We start from the raw sequence: 18,943 nt of genomic DNA, 5'->3' as shown, positions 1-18,943 counted from the left end.
CGCTATAAAATCAGTAGAACAACGGTTGGATAATATTGAAACTAAAGTAGAGAGTCATAGGGAAGAGTTAAAAGCAATGATAACCCTACAAAAAGAAAGTCAAGATAAAGTTACGGCAGGATTATCGGAAAGGTTAGATACGGTTACATGTGAACTCAATGAAAGGATAGACAACTTAAATACACAAATCACTACACCTATTCAGGATATAACAAATAACATTAAGGCCGATTGCCACCAAGAAATCCACAAACAAATTACCGTTGCCAATCAAAACTTAACAACTACAGTTGACAAAAATATTAACAATATTAAAGAAATACAAAACAAACAGATTAATATGTCCACAAAAATGAACCAACTGCAAGGTAGCATCAATCAAAACACTGAAACCTGTAAAGCTTTAAATGGAACTCTACTAATTCAGAAATCCACTCTGACTCAACTAAATCAAGAAATAAACGCAAATAAAATTACACATAATAGTCAATGGCAGATAACACAGGAAAAAATAATAGCATTGGAAAATCATATTCAACAACAACCTCAAGGAATTCAAACAGACAACCTCAACGTACATAGTATATTACAAGGACTAGGAAAATTTGATAACACTGATCGCCATTTGCAACCTCAACCATTCATTGATCAGATAAAATTAGTACAAACTCTTGCACCTACCTCTTGGAATTTTTGGCGTCTCCGTTTGACTAATTTATTGATTGGCGAACCCCTGATGTTTTTTCGGAGTAGAGCCCATGAGTTTACATCATTGGATGAGTTTGTCGCTGTCTTCCTGGAACAGTATTGGAGCAGAAGTAAACAGTTGGACGTGCTAGCGGACATCATATCATGCGATTTCAACCCTAAATTAGACGGTGCATGTACCACTTTCGTCACTGCCATACAGTTTAAAAATTCTCAACTGAGCGAGCCCATTAATGAATCGGCGTTAGCAAGCATTATTTTAAAGAAGCTACCGTGTCAAGTTAGAATGGCACTCGCCACACAACCCATTACTGATTGTAAGCAGCTGATTAATCATTTATATGGCATACAGTCTGCAATGGCCATATCAACCCACCGCTCAGACCAGAGATACGCATCAAATCAGCATAATTCAAAATTTAATCCGCATAACAGCCAAAATTATGAACCGGTATCATATGATCGCTACCGATCTGCTCCCCAATTTGAACGCCGCTATGAGCACAGGCAAAATGGTAATTGGAATAATGAAAAATTTCAAAATCGTACAACCAACCACTATGCCCAGCAGAGCAATCGTAGGAATCACTATGATGGCCGTGATCGATTAAACTCACATAATAATAATACACAAAACAGTTACAACAGAAATTATAAACCACCACCTCAACAAGTAAGTACAAACTATACACTAACACATGCAATAGGTTTGAATCAACAAAAAACCCGGAACCCAACACCCAACGACCCGCCACCAGATACACAGAAAACTACAGCTAATAAATCAGGACTATATGATAACCCCAATATCCAACCACAAAAAACCGCCGCCAACAATGCAATTAAAACGCCCCGAAAGCATCAACCTCTATTAAATATTCTGTTCCCCCCCGAAGAATCACTACCGGCCACGACCCTACAACAAGAACCGATACACTATAATAATGCTGAAATCCCACCACTGCCAAAAATAACCAGTTGCCAGGAGGAGACCGCCACCATGCACCCGCGCACAGAATCCATGCACCCGCACCAATGGACACCACCGAAGCAGACAGAGGACGACACCAGGGAGGACAGCATACAGGATAGAAAGAGGAACATGCATCGCAAGGCCCGGAGGCGGAAGAAGCGACGAAGGAGGAACCGCGCGCGCCGATGGAAGCCGCATGCACGATTTAAACGCCCGAGGAGTATACCGGACCGGGACCAGGATGGAGGACAGGAGCGGACCGACGGCGTGCATCCGCGGCACATACGCTTCAAGCGAGATATTCAGCGATGTGACCGGAATAATAGGCCAAAGAAATATAATAAAAATGGAACTGGTAACAAAGCAAATATGGATTCATGCATGGGCAAAAAGGAAATGGAAGATAGACTAATGAAGAATGGAAAGTGGTTAATAAGAGTGAAAGAAATAAGGAATAATATCAATAAAATGGGAGTACCGAGCTATTATATGTGGAAAGATTATATTATTAAAGAACTAGGCCTAATTAGTGTTTTGATTTATTGTATTGTGTGGATTACCATGGCTGTGATATGGATAAAAGACTGTGTTGTGGATAGGACGAAAAATATTGTATTGTTGTTGTTAAATGGATCTATTATTGATGATTGGAAATTTAATATTATAAGAATGTTTATTGTTACAAACCTAATGAGTTATAATGAGCCGAAATTAAGAATACTAGATGAAAATAATGAAAGGAAGGATGAGTTAAGAGTACAGATTGATTGGAAAAAGAATGGATTAAAAGGAATTATCATAGATGAAGCTTGGAATTATTTAAAGGAGTACACAAGATACCGGGGTTTTATATTCATGAAGATAGATTAATAATAGGACAGCCTCAACAATCAACAAATGGATAGCAGATAACCCAACCAGCCTACAGTGTAGCTACAAGCAGAAAGCCTAAAGATACGGGCAAACCACAACAATTCTACATGAAATATCATCGAATTTCAAATAAATATGATAAGAAGTCAAAGGAAAACAACACTATCAAGCCAAATACTAACCTTCCTTAATAAATTTAAAATTGGTATAGGACCTCGTGGCAACAATCCAATGTTTTAATTCCTTCCAGCCGTCAGAAGCCTGCAATAAGGAAAAGAACAATTTTTAAATATGTAATTAAATTATATACATCAGATAAAAAAGGACACAAGCGGGGATAATAAAATTAAAATTTGTTAATTACCTTTTTAAGAGAAAAAATCGAGCAGTTAGGTTAGTTATGAAAGTCGATAGCAAATTCTGACGTAACATGTAACACTCTGAATTGTAGAACAGCGAACAGCTGGCCAAAGCCACCCAAATCAAATGAATGTAATATCTGTTGAACATATGTTTATAAAAAGAAATACTGTACCCAAAAAGTTATTTATTATTGTTATTTATTATATTTATTAATGTCGATATATTTATTTATATGTTTTATATTTATTACTTTTAATTATGCCACGTTTGTTACCTGAAAAGATTAAAGTGAATACCAATTACCAAAACCAAAGAGCCATTAGCAAAAGAAAGTATTGTACCTGATGTATAGAAAATTATTTATATTAAGACCTAAGAAATACTATAAGATATAAGCCCAGAAGTTTATGAATCGAAATTATTGTCTAAAAGGAATCATTTATGAGAATTATGAAATGTGTGTAGTTAAGTTGGCAGCCCTGCAAGCGGCGAATTCAAAAATTACTGTGTTGTAAATGGTGTCAGGAGGAGTGCATTTAGAAGTTTATATTTATGATATTTTTATGTGTGTTGAGGAGGAGAATTTGTTATTGTTTTTGATAAAGGTATAAAGGAGATGCAGCAAATATGACTGCGAAATGTGATAGAAGTAGGAGAGTATAATTTATAAATAAAGTATAGTGTATATCAGTGTATTTGAAGGGTGGGTTTTCATTAAAAACATTGTGATTCTCAAATATTTTGAATTCAAACCCAGGGGCGTGTGTAAAGGTATCAAATTTGGGTAGATAAAAAGCCCTAATAGAAATAGTAATAGGTCTAAAAATAAAGTAATTGGCTAATATCGCCAAGCAGATAATAATCAAGATAAGATAGCATCAGCTTGTTCTGGCTAAATGGTACAAGAACTCAAAAAGGATTTGAAGAAAGTTTACTACTCATAAATATATTATTTATAAAATATTTGAAGATTGAGGTTAGATAGATGTATTCACAGATCGGTGACCTAGAGATCGATCAAACCGAAGAACGTAGAATCTGACCAAAACCCCTTGGCAGAGCTTTATTGCATTCAGACGGTGTGCAATGTGAGAAAACACCCGTCCACGTGGCTAATTATTAGTTAGCATGGAATTAATATTAATATATATAATATTAACTAGCATGCAAAGAGCATAAATATAAAACCAAATAAAAATAATTTAATGTATTTAGGAAATAAGAGTTACCAGGCGCATGAATACCTAATAAAATTTGCATGCACCAATAGTAAAACGGCAGTTAATAGGCGGCAACTGTAGGCCAATTCAAAATATTTATATATATTTATATAATTGTAGTAGATTTTGTGTAAAAATTTGTGTAATCTATGTTATCAATATGGCTCGAATGCAAAGAAATTATTAATCATATAATCTAAGCAATATCTTGGCATTTTTTGTAAGATCTATTTGAATTTAATGGCGGAGGATTGAGATATTTAAATTTTATGCTAATTTGAAAGTCGGAAAGAGGATCTGTAAAACTTGAGAAGGAAGAACCAGCACTCGCCAACCAAAAGACTCGCCAGCCAGATGCCACCATAAGAGGACCCCAAATATTTTAGAGCGAAGTACCTTATTAATAATTTTGTAAAAGTTAAAGTTAAAGTAAATTATTAAATTTCTTAAAAGACTTCGTGATGCTATTGTGAAGCAGAAGTCATTTTTCATTTTAATTAAATTTATAACCCCTTGGAGGAGACGATTCCGGCTACCATATTCCCGGACCACATGGAGTTGGATCGACATCGGCGGCTTACAAGAAGATTTTCGACACGTGAGTGATTTAAATTTGAATTTAGTGATGGGCGCCCTAGTGCTTCGAAATAATCTGATGATCAAAGCTAGCTCGCCGAAAGGGTTATTATAAATTAAGAAATTAATAAGAGTAATACTTGCGCAAGTAAAAATTAGTATTAAAGGTATCTAATTGAAAGAAAAATATATAGATCAATATTTTAGAAATTTCTATTTAATCAAAGAAGTACGAAATCTAGGCTATCAAACGTATGCATACAATATTTAATTTTTGCAATACAATTTGCGATAATTTATCATAGTTCTAATTCACTAGATGAATGGCTCTACCTATTCCGTCAGGTGCCGAATCTTGCACCCTGAGATAAAAATATATATTCGATACAAATAAATCTACTAAATACTAGAGATTTTAATATATAGATATATTTGGATTATTAGTGGCTAATTTATCAAGCTGATCTTAGAGCACATATTTATGATTGAATTATCCAAGCCGACAAGTATTAGCAAGTACATGTCACAGCTACATGCCAAAGATTGCATATGATTTCAAGATAAAGGCACATGGTAATGATTCGTGCCATAAATCTAGAATATAAAGTTAGCCTGTGATATTTTTATTGATTTCAAATATTGTTCTATTTTTATATTATATTTTTTATCGCTCTATATATATTTTTTGCCTCGACTGATCTTTGCATTATTTGTATAATATATGTGTAAAATTTTCATGGTGTGCAATTTATTTTATATTCCTCATCTCTGTAGTATAAGTATCATTTATATATATATATATATTTATTATTATTGAATTACAAGAGTTATTGGAGAAGCCCATATCTAGGCCTATCAAGATTTTTTAAGACTGAATACTATTAGAAAACCACGCCCTATTATATTAAATCTCATGCTTTACCGACTGATGCCAAGCAGGAGGCTAATCGTTATTTTATATAAAGAATAACGTGACAATATTCACGCAAGAAAAGAAATAAATTCATTTTAATATTGATCATGTAGGGATGGAGTTCAACATGATTGGGCTTTCATAATTGTCTATTTGAAGGTTAAAATCAAAATACTTGACATCCTTCATGTTGCAAGATTATCCGGATAGAAGAAAAAATGTGAGGCCGGAATTCACCAGGCCAGTTGGAAGAGCAGACCCTAATCAAATTTGATCAAAGTCATAACAAATAGACATGGGCGAGGTTTCTTGCTATTTGCTGTTATTCAATATTTACAAATCAGATAAAACATATATTCTATTACGAAGGGTAAGGCCAGAACATTTTCTTATAACAATAACAATATCATAAAGCTTGGATCATTATAGTATAAAAATTTTATTTACTGGATTGGGTTTTATGTGGGAATTTATTATGCAAAGTTGAAAAGTATTTATATAATTATGTAAGAGTATGTATGCAATTTGGAAAAATTACGTGAAATACTCACTTATATCATCCGTCTTTGACTGTTCCTCAATAACAGTTGCAGAAGAGCTTCCGCCCCACCAGCCTGAGAACCAGCCTTTGGCCTTTTCACTCTGCTTCTTCGCTTCCAGCAGTTTGCCTTGCCGTTCCACCTAGAATTGGCAATAAAATTATAACTAATTGAACACAAATTATTATTTACTTGATCAGTTTTGATACAGAAGAATAATACATCACAATAGAAATTGAAAAATTTATATTAGAATAGCAAACATTGAATTCAATATAAGTTTCAGAAAGAGGTTACAAACAACATTGGAAACATCAACAACATTGTTGAATGAATCATAAGTATCAAGAGCTTCGAGAATGTATTTTTTTCAAGGCAAGTGGTCCTCATAGGCAATATTGTCTTAACGCACAGATTTAGACCAACATACATTTATGAGCTACAACAACAATTCCCGGTGGATCGGAACCCACCTAAACTGATCAATCAATCAATCAATCAAATCAATTTATTGTTTACATTACATTACTCATAAAAATCATCAGTAGAAGAAGAGAACTTTTCTTCAGTACTGTAATAAAATTTGGCATAAAATGCAAATGATTTCCACATTATAAACCAATAGTATGAACATTGAAAATGCTGATGATGACAAAAAATAATTGAAGCCTGTATCACCACCACCACCATCAATCTCTCACCATTATCCCTCTCATCAACCATGCACAAGCCCAGGGATAATGAGGGCCGATATCATCCTTGGAAAAATTATATAAATTTAGATCAGATAGAGAACTGTAGCTAAAGAAAGCAAATAGAAATATAATAACATGTTGTGATAAAATAATTCAAAAAAAGGGTACTGAGATTTGTATTTATATTTATATTACAAGCATCCCTAAACAGACACTAAAGAACGCACCTTCTGCAAACTATTCATTATCAGAGATATCAGTAATGGGAGAAATTTACACACAATCTACACACTGAATTATACAACTGTATTCTGTGATATATAAATCAACAATAAGAGAAATATCTGCATAGGTCTAATGTAGACCTATAACATTTAATGTAGACCTGTAACATTTTAATTTTAATCCACTCTCTAAAACACTAAAGCTAGCGTCATTTGCTCATTCAACATATTATTCATATCTTTATACTATTCATACTATACTGTTTGTGAATGATTTTTTGCAATAAATTTAAAATTTCAAAAAATAAAGTACTGTAAAAAACCTGTGAATGAGATTGGACTTGAGTATCGAGTGTCTAACAGAATTTTATGAGAATAAGGAACAATTTGCCTCACCTCAACCTCGATCTTCTGTCGAATGAGCACAATGTTGAAAGCGTCGAGAGCCAGTTCACATTGCCTGCAGGTGTCGACACACTCCTTGCTGCCACCGGTCAGCTTGGCCTGGTAAGCCTCGGCGTATTTGCGGCAGTTGGCTCTGTGCGTGAATATGTGCACCCAGTCCCAGTTGCGCCGTCTCCTTCTCACCTCCTCCTCCAACACGCATGTGTACGCGTATTGCCACCTCAAACATAACAAACAAACCATAGATATCGTTATAATTAGATACAAATTACTAGAAACTGTCACAACCACTGATTTAGAATAAGACGTTGATGTTGTCAATACCACTATATTTGTTCAAAATTAATTTGAATTACAGAACCATGAAACCTGGTTCTGTAATTTAAATTGATTTTAAACAAATATAGTGGTAATATAGTGGTCTTATTCTTTCAATTATGGAGAAATACCACAAAATTTCCTCCCATACAATCAAAGCACTGATTTGTTTTCAAAATTTCTTGATTAGTTTAAAATGTTTCTAAAGGTTATGTTAATTTGAAGTCATTTTATTCTATTTAATACATTATTTATTACTTATTGAAACATTTTGCATGAAAAATGTTTCAATTTATTCAAAATCTTTAAAAATTAATCAGTGGTTGTGAATTTCAAACCGTTTCTATAATATTCAATGAAGTCTCGTTTGTTTCGTTTGATAGTGAATGTTTTTGTGATTTCTCTGGCTTTAAATTTATCAGTTTTTTAATATTTTCCAATTTATTAATTCATTTTCAAGTCTAATAATTTATTGATTTACCTTTCTGATGAATCCAGATACAAAGTTTTAGTATAATGCATATTAGGACTGTAGATTTTTGTGAACATCATGATAAGTGTTTGCATAACCACTTTTAGACTATTTTTATCGAAATTAGGGAGAGAAACAGTTTTGGTTTATCCTATTGATTCTCTCCCAATCATTAATTTGATGTTGTGATTGTGGAATGATAATGAATAAATGAATATATCTACTACAATATCATCTTCACAACAACCCACAAAATTGTATTAAAAGTATGACGAACAGATATACTTTTGTGAAAAATTGTGACATTCTAGTATAAACCAACTGAATCTCAGCAAAGAACTAAATGTAAGATTTTAAAATAGATACTCTAATAAAATATCTGATGAATGTTCACAGAAAGCCTTATTTCTACAGAGAAAATACAAAGAATTCATTTTATACTTTATAGTTTATAGAACGAGTTTAAACAATCTTATAAATTGCCTAACATTAAAAAAATATAGTTTACTCGCTTTGCTTTAAAAATAGATTTTTTTATGATTTTGTAATAGTAAAATATAAAGTAATTGATTGATAGGATATTAGTGTTTACCATAGCTTGTAATGCCCTCTGTACGAGTTCACTTGGGGCCGGTACTTTCTGTATAAAGCTGCACGTCTCATCCTATCTAGAGAGTCCACCAGAGCGAATATATCTCTATACTGCAGTTTTGATATTTCTGGAAGGAGTCAAATAACCATATTATTCATCTATGATGTAAAACGTCTAACACAAGTATAAGGAAATATAAAGTCAGTTGTTAGTTCCGAACCATTATAGAATAGAATAGAATAGAATAGAAATAGTCTTTATTCATCAGATGTAAGAAATACATTGGAACAGTGTCAATAGATTAAATATATATATATATATATAGATATAAATAACTAGGCTAGCCTAGTATAGACAAAAACGTTTCGTCAAAAATCAATGTTAAACTCTTCAAACGAATACAGCGACAATTTGACCAGATATTCCCTTAGATACTTTGCAAACATTGTTGGATCTTCTAATATTTGGAGACTGCTTGGCAACTTTACAAAACACTTCTTACCTCTGTATATGGTTTTTTTCGTAAAAAGATCTAATCTGTGCCTCTCTGTTATACGACCAAACCTTGTATTATAACCGTGAGTGTTATTTCTCAAGTTTGTGTCACCAAATTTTTTGAAAAAGACTATAACATCATATATGTATTGTCCATATATTGTTAAAATTTCCAGGTCTGAGAAAGCTAATTTTACAGAATCAGTTCTATTGAGGTTCAGCATAATTCTTATTGCTCGTTTTTGCTGTTTTAGAATTTTATCAAGGTTACTTTTACTTGTACTACCATATATGCAGAGACCATATGATAGATGTGCATGTACTACTGAGTGGTATATTGATTTTAATATTTGTATACTACATAAACTGGACATTTGACGCAATGCATATAGACCTGGGGATATTTTTTCACAACATTGGCAACATGATTATCCCACGAAAGGTTACTATCTATTAACAGACCAAGAAATTTAGTTTGATCTTTACAATCCAAAAGGGTGTTATTCATAGCTACGCTTGGACACAATTCACTCCTGTTCTGCCTTGTTGAAAAGGGGACTACAATAGACTTACTTGAGTTCAGCAAGAGATTTCGGCTATTCAGGTATTCATTAATAGAGGACAGGCCTACCGCAGATGAGAGTTCTACATCCTCAATCGATTTTCCTGAAAATATGATGTTAGCATCATCTGCATAGAGACACACAGAGGCATGTGCTCGAACCACATCAGGCAGACCCTTGATGTAACATAGGAATAGTAAGGGACCCAAAATGGACCCTTGAGGGACACCATACTTTAAACTTCTTAGGTTAGAGCGATAACTGTATTTGTAACTATGATTGTTTTTCTCCTCAGTATGCTCTATTTCAACAAATTGCTGTCTGCCAATCAAATAAGATGAGAACCACTTCCTCTCCTTATCATGTACTCCCAATTCCTCTAATGCGCGCAAAAGAACATTATGAGACACACTATCAAATGCACGTGTCATATCTAAAAATATGCCAATAATTCTCTCACCTTTATCTATTGTATTAATTATGGTATCTATGAAATCCACCATTGCTGTAATTGTTGACTTTTTTGAGCGGAAACCATGCTGTTCTTTATCCAATAAATGGTTTGCTTCTAGGTATTTCATTAATTGAATATATACCACACGTTCAATGATTTTTGAGAAAACTGATAACAACGCTATTGGTCTGTAGCAACCTGGATCTTTGATGTCACCTTCTTTAAATATTGGAAGAACTTTAGCTATCTTCAGTTTATCAGGAAATTGACCTGCTATAAGGGATGAATTTATAATGTGTGTTAATGGCTTGATTATAGCTCGTAAAACTCGTTTCACTACCGTTATTGGGATATCATCTGGCCCAGAAGAGTGTTTGTTCTCAAATGACATCACTATTTTATGTAATTGACACTCAGTAATAGGTTCAAATCTAAACCTCAATGAAGATTGACAACAACGTGGATTTTGTACAGTTACAGGTCTAGAACCATTGGGAATATCTGGTTTAACAAACCTATCAACAGCCGAAACAAAAAAATCGTTAAATATATTGCTCACAGTACTAGGATTCGTTGAGTGTATACCATCGCTTATTACACTTAGATTTGAGTTGTTCTTCCCATTCTTACCCACCTCAGCATTTATAATTTTCCAAGTTACTTTATTCTTATTTTTAGAATTAGAAATTTTCCCATCAAAGTATTTTTGTTTATTCTTTACAATCATAAGTTTAAGAGCTTTTCTATTATTTTTTATTTGAATCCATTGTAATAATTGATAGAACATATTTATTATTCATCAAAATATAAAAAAGCTCAAGTAGTTTTTAAATATTGCAGGCAAAAGTATATCTAGACATCACAGATTAATTTATTATCAACAATAAAGTGAATAAATACAGTACATTGTTTTTTCCCTTGGAATCGTTTTGATGAACATAATGACAATCGGAGATAATAGGAACTGTTTATACTAACTAACTTGAATTAGTTGATAATATCTACTCCCGAGAGTCAGCTTTCAGCTTACTTGGTGCAGTCCAGCATAATTACGTATAACTATCTCAGAATCAAGTACAACTGTGATTATAGAATACAGACGTACAGTATAAGCTCATCTAGTTGTCGGCATTGCCAAGATTAGTCATAGTAGTCAATCATGAGTAGTCATACATTATGAAACTAATTAAATTAGGATAAATTGTTCAATAAAAATAGTAACTTCTATAATATATGTACCGTAACATAATATATAACAGATCATACTCACTCAATTGCACTTTCTCCATTTCAATATTGAACAGAGATTTTGGCACTTGGAAGTCATCCAGTTCGGGTTTAGTGTTTAACTGAAGTTTTGCAGTACACGAAATTGGCCCAACCACTGTAAATATTAATCAACAAATTAATGACAAAGCAACTCAGAGTAATGAAAGATATTTAGCAAGGAAAATGAAACTTGAAAACTTTCAACAACTAATTCGTTTCAATTGACATCTCTTATCACCATCCTTCTCATTACCCACGCACTAGCATGGAGCTGTAGGCATCAACCTAAAAAGAAAATTTAAAATACAGTTCAAATGTGATAGGATCAATTTTATGGACTGAGCTCATGCTAGCTTACAATAAACTCAATAAGGGATAATCAAGATATCTGATATTGGAAAAAAATTGCGAATCATTCCGTAAAATAAACTTCACCAATCCTTAATGTAGCCCCTCGCTACCCATCACTTTCCATCCTATTTAAAAAAATCAGTGCTTCATAAATGGCTACTGTACTTTAATAATTTTGGGATACTAGGCTACTTTTTAATTTCTAGAGCAAACATTCAACAAAGTGAGACTTACTGTATTTGTATCCAGGGACAAGTTGTCCTTTGGAAGGGATTCCGGATTGGAATTTGTTGTTTAACCCTTGGCTTTGGAGTAAGCTGAACAATTCACAGTTGGAGTTCCAATAGATGGCGAGTCCATCAATGGTCAAATGCTGCCAAACAGAATACATTTCAAATGCTAATTCAACAAATAAGAAAATAAATTACCAAAGAAGAGGAATATGAAAATTCGTATCAACTGGTTTTAAATTTAAGGTATGGATCAGTTTGCATAAACTCTATTACTCAGTTTTGATAATATATCATGGGCATCTATCTCATCTCTCATGTCATTTACTCATTTAGTAATGTACAATCCCAAAAACTGTTTCTATCTCAAATTTATGTACAATAACATAGCCTTACTCTATCATATTGTAAACTTGTTTGTAGAATACAGTATAGCCAACGAACTGTTTGATTTTAGATAGACCAGCTTGCCAGACTTGTATTGTTTACTTTCGACAATCAAAAATACAGAACATGATAAACTTTTCATTTCATTCATTCAAGTTATAATATATTCACGAATCATGACAATGATTAGAAGAGGAACAAAATGCTCAACTGAAAACTGTTTCTCTTCTGGATTCTAATATGATAATGTATGATTTTGTAGCATGCACTACAAAAAATGTAAGTGAAATTTCTAGTGAAACAAACAAATTCTATTATTTTCTATTGTAATGTTAAAGAAAAAGTTCAACACTTACCTTGAATATTTTAGCGGTAACATCTTGACTTATGGCAGGAATCCAATTCTCATTGGTGGTGGTTACAGATAGATTGTGCAATGTTATTCCGAAAGAGAACGGACTTTTCGGAGAGGTAACGCGGTCTTCATATCTGATATGTATATCTTTGATACAAATTTGAACGTTCCTCACAATTTGAGTGACCATCTTTTCAGTGAATGTATCATCTGCTTTAGGTTTGTCTGCAAATATTACATCAATAAAATTAACATATTATGAAGGCATGAAATGTAATTATCTACCACTACCATAGATGAGAATCTTACAGGTATAGCAATGACACAACTAATGAATTCCAGTTCTCCAGAACGTATTTGAGTTTGGGAAGGAGCAGTCTTGAAAATCATAATAAGGAATTATGTAATTATTATGCAAACAATTTTTATTAAGATATTTGAATTGGATCATGCTTTTGAATGATAATCGATCGTAGCATTAATATGTATCTTTTTTGCCAAAAAAACGAATTTAACCCTCAAATAAAATTAATAATTAATAAGTGAGTAATTTGTACATAGTAACAAACTGTGTACAGTCTGTTAGTGATTGAAGATAAGGCTTTGTTACAGTATGCTTTCCTTTGAAGCTTCTCTTTAAAGGACATTTCTAGCTTATTAAAGTATTCAAAAATATGATAAAGCTGACGAGAACATAATACCTTTTTCCAATTCCTTTTTCTTCGCTGCTTCCACTTTTTCAATTTCAGCCTATAAAAAGCGAGTTACAAAATTAAATTCAAGATTGAATCAAAGTAGTTTAGTTTCAATATTTCAAGAAAAACTTTATTAAAAAGATAAATTTAGTATTATCCTGGCTAATAGGATATCCAAAATAACTATCAAAAGTTTCAAGTTAAGGAAAGCAACATAACAAGTACACTGACATGATTGATGACAAACCGGTGCGAATCTTTTGCTGGAAGCGGGACGGGACGGTAGCGAAACAATTTTCAAGCCGTGGTTAGATGGTTAAAACTAACTCGTGCCCCGAACACAATTCACACCGGTATGCTTATGGTTTTATTGTCGATATGCATTATGATTATCGCTTTTTTTAATATCATCGAACTAAAATTGCAAGTATCGAAAATTAAAATTTACGGTACAGTCCAACATGAAAAATGAAACAGTAAAAATGCAAGCTTTCAAGAACAAGAACAATTATTTTGTTTATTTATTAAATATATTTTTACAGTTTGAATAATAATCAAAACTTTCATAAAATACAAGAATATTCCCTATACTATAAAACTATAAAAAAGTGCAGCTGCACTTGTTCTTGCTTGTATCGAGTTATAGTTCAACTGATAGTAAAACGCTTGTTTAAAAGCGGCAATTTTCGATATATATTTACAATCTCATTTGAAACGTTATTTGCATCTTTACTAAGGTCATCTATTTTTAAGCATTGATCATAGCTTTTATGACCGAGAATATTATAGTCTGTTGAGTCATCAGCGATTTCTGACGGATTTGAAGTACTCTTCAGTAGATTATAGCTTGAACAATATTTTTGCTCTCTAGTTATCAATTCTTCATAGAATCAGTTACAGTTAGCTAAGAATATAGTACCGTACTGTTAAAAGTATGGTTCACTTGACAATATAATGCTTAGGTATCATATTTCAATCAAATTGTTGAAAAACATGATGAAAAATTGAGTCTTGTATGACAAACAAACCTGTTTGGCTTCTTGTTTCCACTTCTCTTCCTTCTCGGGATCATATCTGGTGTCTTGATTTGGCACGACTAGCAGAAATAATTTTTCTACTGTTGCTTCAGTTGGAGATGAGTAGAGATTTTTCCACGGTATTTTCAAGATCAATTTACCTGAAATGTTGCAAAAATATAAAAGTAATGATAGAAATTTTCATTTATTAGTAAGTCATCTCGCAATATCCATGCACAAATCAAGGATTAAAGAGTAAAAACAATTTGGTACATGTAAAAACGATAGATTTAACATATTTATGAGATTCAAGAAAAAATATCCTAACCAGAATTTGTTTCTACAAAAAAGTTAAGAGTTTCTGTGATTTCGAACATCTTGTACAATCTCATGAAACCTTCCTTATTACCATTATCATTAATCAAGTTACCATAATCAGGGAATTATTACTGTGTGAGACGGATAGACCTTAGAGCTTAGATTAATGCGGAGGGAAGTAGTGAGTGTGAGAGATTCAACATAATTAGATTAGTTTGATATTAATTGGTTTATACAATACAATAAATTCTGAAGCACTTATGTTGACAACATTCAGTGTGAAGTGATTTTAGAGATGAGTGTGAGAGTGTCTTTTTGGACAATAATAGCCTATACAGATTATGTACAATTTAAGATGGAAATTAAATCTACTGTGAACGGAGAAAGTGAAGAAATATATTTTTTAAATATCATATTATAAAAATATAATAGACAAAATCAAAACATCATACCCATTACTGTAACAATAATTCAATTTTTAGCTACTGAAATACGAACCATAATATGGGAAATTAATTAATATATCTATCTACAGTGGTTGAAAAGATGAATTCTAATATAACAGTACTCACTTCAATACGAAAATGAAGGAGAGCCTGCATAAGAGAGATGGAAAATGATTGATAACTCCAAAAACTATCATTTTGAATATTTTTGCCACATCCTCAACAAAAATCAATCTTTATTGATAAATTTTTCCACAACATTTTTATTCAATTATTTAATTCACCAAGATAATGTTCCATAATGGGAAAATATTAATTCTTATATGGCCTCTTAATAATAACTCTGTATTCACAATAGTGAATATATGTTCGACAAGCTGATAAAAGAATATCATATTTATAAAGCCTGATCTCATGCATGCGCTATTCAAACTTCAAACACATTTTCTGCTAATCAGCAAGCTGATAAATAAGATAAGCTAGTAGTAGGCCTATGTGAATGCATTAATATTGATTGATTTCGGAGTCCTCACTATTAAGAGTAAGAGAGAGAGAGAATAAAAGAGTTGAAAAGAGATAAGGTACTTAGGAAACACATCTTATTTATTTTAACGGTTTAATTATAGCTTTCCATAATGCAATAGGATGAGGAGGTTACATAATCAAAGTGACTATCACCTTTCACAGATATTACTTTCAATCGATGATAAGATTTAGCCTTGACTAGATTCGTACAGTTTTTTCGAGCGATTGCAATTCACACATTCCTAGCAATGTCTAGACAAATTGCTTTCAATAATGGGGAGGTGAAGAGGTCAACCGCTTTCGGCCAACCCGGTGTCTAAATAGTTGCAATTCAGATGCAACAAACCGGTAGTAGGTCGATTCCATCAACATTTTTCAACAAAATCAATTAAGTGGTGTGGGTTAGAAGTGGTTTTTGATAACTTGGCAGAAGTCAAATTCAATATGTTGAAGACCTATGCTTCACACAACTATGAATATGAATCGTACAATACTACTTATGTTTGTCAGAAGTCGATTGGTCTATTAATTTTCGACTACACGTGTGTCAAACTGCCAGAGTTATAGAAATATTAAGTTAGTAAAAAAGTTAAAACTCAACGAATAACATTTGATGCAACAAAAAATTGGAGAAATATTTCAATCTATGATATACTCCAGACGAGTACGGTATCGGAACTATTGCAAACACAGCAACTGAATTCTAGGTTCGAACATTTTTCCTCCACGCATCTTCTATTAAGATGTACCGGTACCTGATATAATACAAACCAATGTACCTGTACCTAAAATACAAACTATAATTTCTCGTCGTATGGAGGTGGATGTAATAGAAGCCGAGTTTTATCAGTATAAGTTTTGGTTGTACAATCATAACTTGGAATAATTTAGATTTTATTGATAATGATGAACAGATATGTTTGGTGGTAAAGCTGCGTTTACACCAAAGTTATTAACAAAATGTTGATAATTTAATCCTTATAGATTCTATTATATTGAACATATCTTATCATACACATATGTGTTTGTCAAGTTCCGTTCAATCTAATAGAATCTATAAGGATTAAGTCATTAACATTTTGTTAATAACTTTGGTGTAAACCCAGCTTAAGATTGCTTTTTTGTATTCTTTGAATTCTTTATGTTACTTTGTCGCAGTGCTTTTCAACTCAGGTGATTTTTTCTAACATTCAGGCAAGTTAACGTTCTTTAATAAATAACTTAAAAGACAGTTGTTGAATCCATCCATTCATATAGCAAGTGGTGTTGACAAGTAAGGGAGTAAAACGGAAAAACTAACAGGAACTTGAGTGAGTAGGCTACTGGAAACCCGATTTTGTAGTGCCATTCAAATCAACAAAGAAAACAAATGGCCATTCATTTATTTTTAATGTCTTTTAAACATTTTGAAGAACAATGACATCCGAAAAATGCACTACTGACCTGAATGATAACTATTCAAACAGTTGACCATGAAGTATTACAGATAAGGCTGATAACAATATTATTTTCTTCAACAGATACGGTCTATTAAACAACTACTCTAATAAATGAAAATATTATGATGAAATATGTTGATGAAAAAAGGAAATACCTATCTTGAAAGCATTTAAATTTTAGATCTAGAATTTAGTGACGATTTAATAGGGCAGTATTTCCCAACCAGATTGTCGTAACGTGGCTGAAAAGTCAACTGGAATTTACTGACTCGTCCTTAGCAATAATTTTGATATTTAAAAAGTGCCAATCATATATTACTGGGTTATAGCATGAATATTCTCATTTGTAATTCAATGTTCAGGGGTGAAAGATGCAGAAACATACACTTATTAGTTTCCCCATTCCCTACGTTTCCATTTCATGTATGGTTGATCACAGGTTTACAAGTGGCAAAATATAAATAATCTGATGTATCCTATCCCTGAAAGGGATATGGGTCGCAAGAATATAAACAGTCAATGGTGGGACGTCAACAAAAAACATTGAGGAACTCTAAAATAGGGGCAAGTATGTTGATGATCAAGAAAGCCATAATTGAAAACAGTAACAATCTATTGAAAACAGTAATAATCTATTAAAAAATCCTGAAATATTGATGACTTACTAACTAGTCAACCAATAAATATTACGCATGTAATTATTTGTCTGAATATAGTAATCAATTATTCTAAGTACGTCACATGTATTAAATAGTTATTATGGAAAACTACAAGCAGTAGCTTTAATAAAAATCTATAAAGAGCAGCTTCAGTACATATCAGAGAAATATCGACCTATCTACGTGACTTTTTCGAGATGATCAAGTATCAAGCAATAATAATTCAATAGAGGTGATTGAATTTTCATGATGTAATGCACTAGGAAATCGATAATCGTTTATTGATCAGCTAATAATCTTCGAATAAATGGTTGAAAAAGAAATTCAGCAATGTTATCATCAACAGTTACTGTAAAATATTGCATTATTGTAAGAAATGTTTGATTTTTTCATTATATGGGATACCGGGCAGAATGTTTCTTAATCAATATTGGTAACACTAACAGAAAACAAGTAACATCACTTTTTCAAATTCTGTAATATCTAATACATAATATCTAAGTTTCAGGATGACCTATGAAAAAATCAATTAATACCCATAAGAAACTTACAGGGAAATTGCACATTTCATTCAAGGTATTGATGTTATATTCCTGATTATTGATTTACTGAGTCTCCTGCACAAAAGTGGGGGTAATTAAAACATTTTATAGCAAAAAAATCTGATTTCATTTGAGTTGGAAAATAATAATTGTATCCAGTATAATACAAATATTATAATAAATAAGACAATAATTCAGTTTCAACAACCCTGTACACATTTTTAATGTTAAAATTATAATTGTGCTATAATAGCCTATATTTAATCAAACAAAATTGATGAGATTTAAAACAGCCATCAAAAAAGCCCAATAAATTAATTTTTAAGAA

At 32.3% G+C, this 18,943-nt stretch overlaps 1 protein-coding gene across 1 annotated transcript in view; it reads right to left on the bottom strand.

The window, feature by feature from the left end:
• Nucleotides 1-18,943, bottom strand: part of LOC111061494 (vacuolar protein sorting-associated protein 13) — a 119,968-nt gene that overhangs the window by 97,847 nt on the left and 3,178 nt on the right. Inside the window, exons 3-10 of the mRNA XM_039435127.1 lie at nucleotides 14,699-14,847; nucleotides 13,677-13,725; nucleotides 12,977-13,200; nucleotides 12,238-12,376; nucleotides 11,654-11,767; nucleotides 8,872-8,998; nucleotides 7,481-7,709; nucleotides 6,178-6,307 (exon numbers count right to left, since the gene is read on the bottom strand). Of these exons, the coding sequence (XP_039291061.1) occupies nucleotides 6,178-6,307; nucleotides 7,481-7,709; nucleotides 8,872-8,998; nucleotides 11,654-11,767; nucleotides 12,238-12,376; nucleotides 12,977-13,200; nucleotides 13,677-13,725; nucleotides 14,699-14,847 (1,161 nt within the window). The remainder of the gene's footprint in view (nucleotides 1-6,177; nucleotides 6,308-7,480; nucleotides 7,710-8,871; nucleotides 8,999-11,653; nucleotides 11,768-12,237; nucleotides 12,377-12,976; nucleotides 13,201-13,676; nucleotides 13,726-14,698; nucleotides 14,848-18,943) is intronic.

Source organism: Nilaparvata lugens, chromosome 8, assembly GCF_014356525.2.
Source record: "Nilaparvata lugens isolate BPH chromosome 8, ASM1435652v1, whole genome shotgun sequence".
In the NCBI taxonomy this organism is placed as follows: domain Eukaryota; kingdom Metazoa; phylum Arthropoda; class Insecta; order Hemiptera; family Delphacidae; genus Nilaparvata; species Nilaparvata lugens.
Note: the sequence above shows the minus strand (reverse complement) of the source record. Positions and strands in the feature narration are given on the sequence as shown.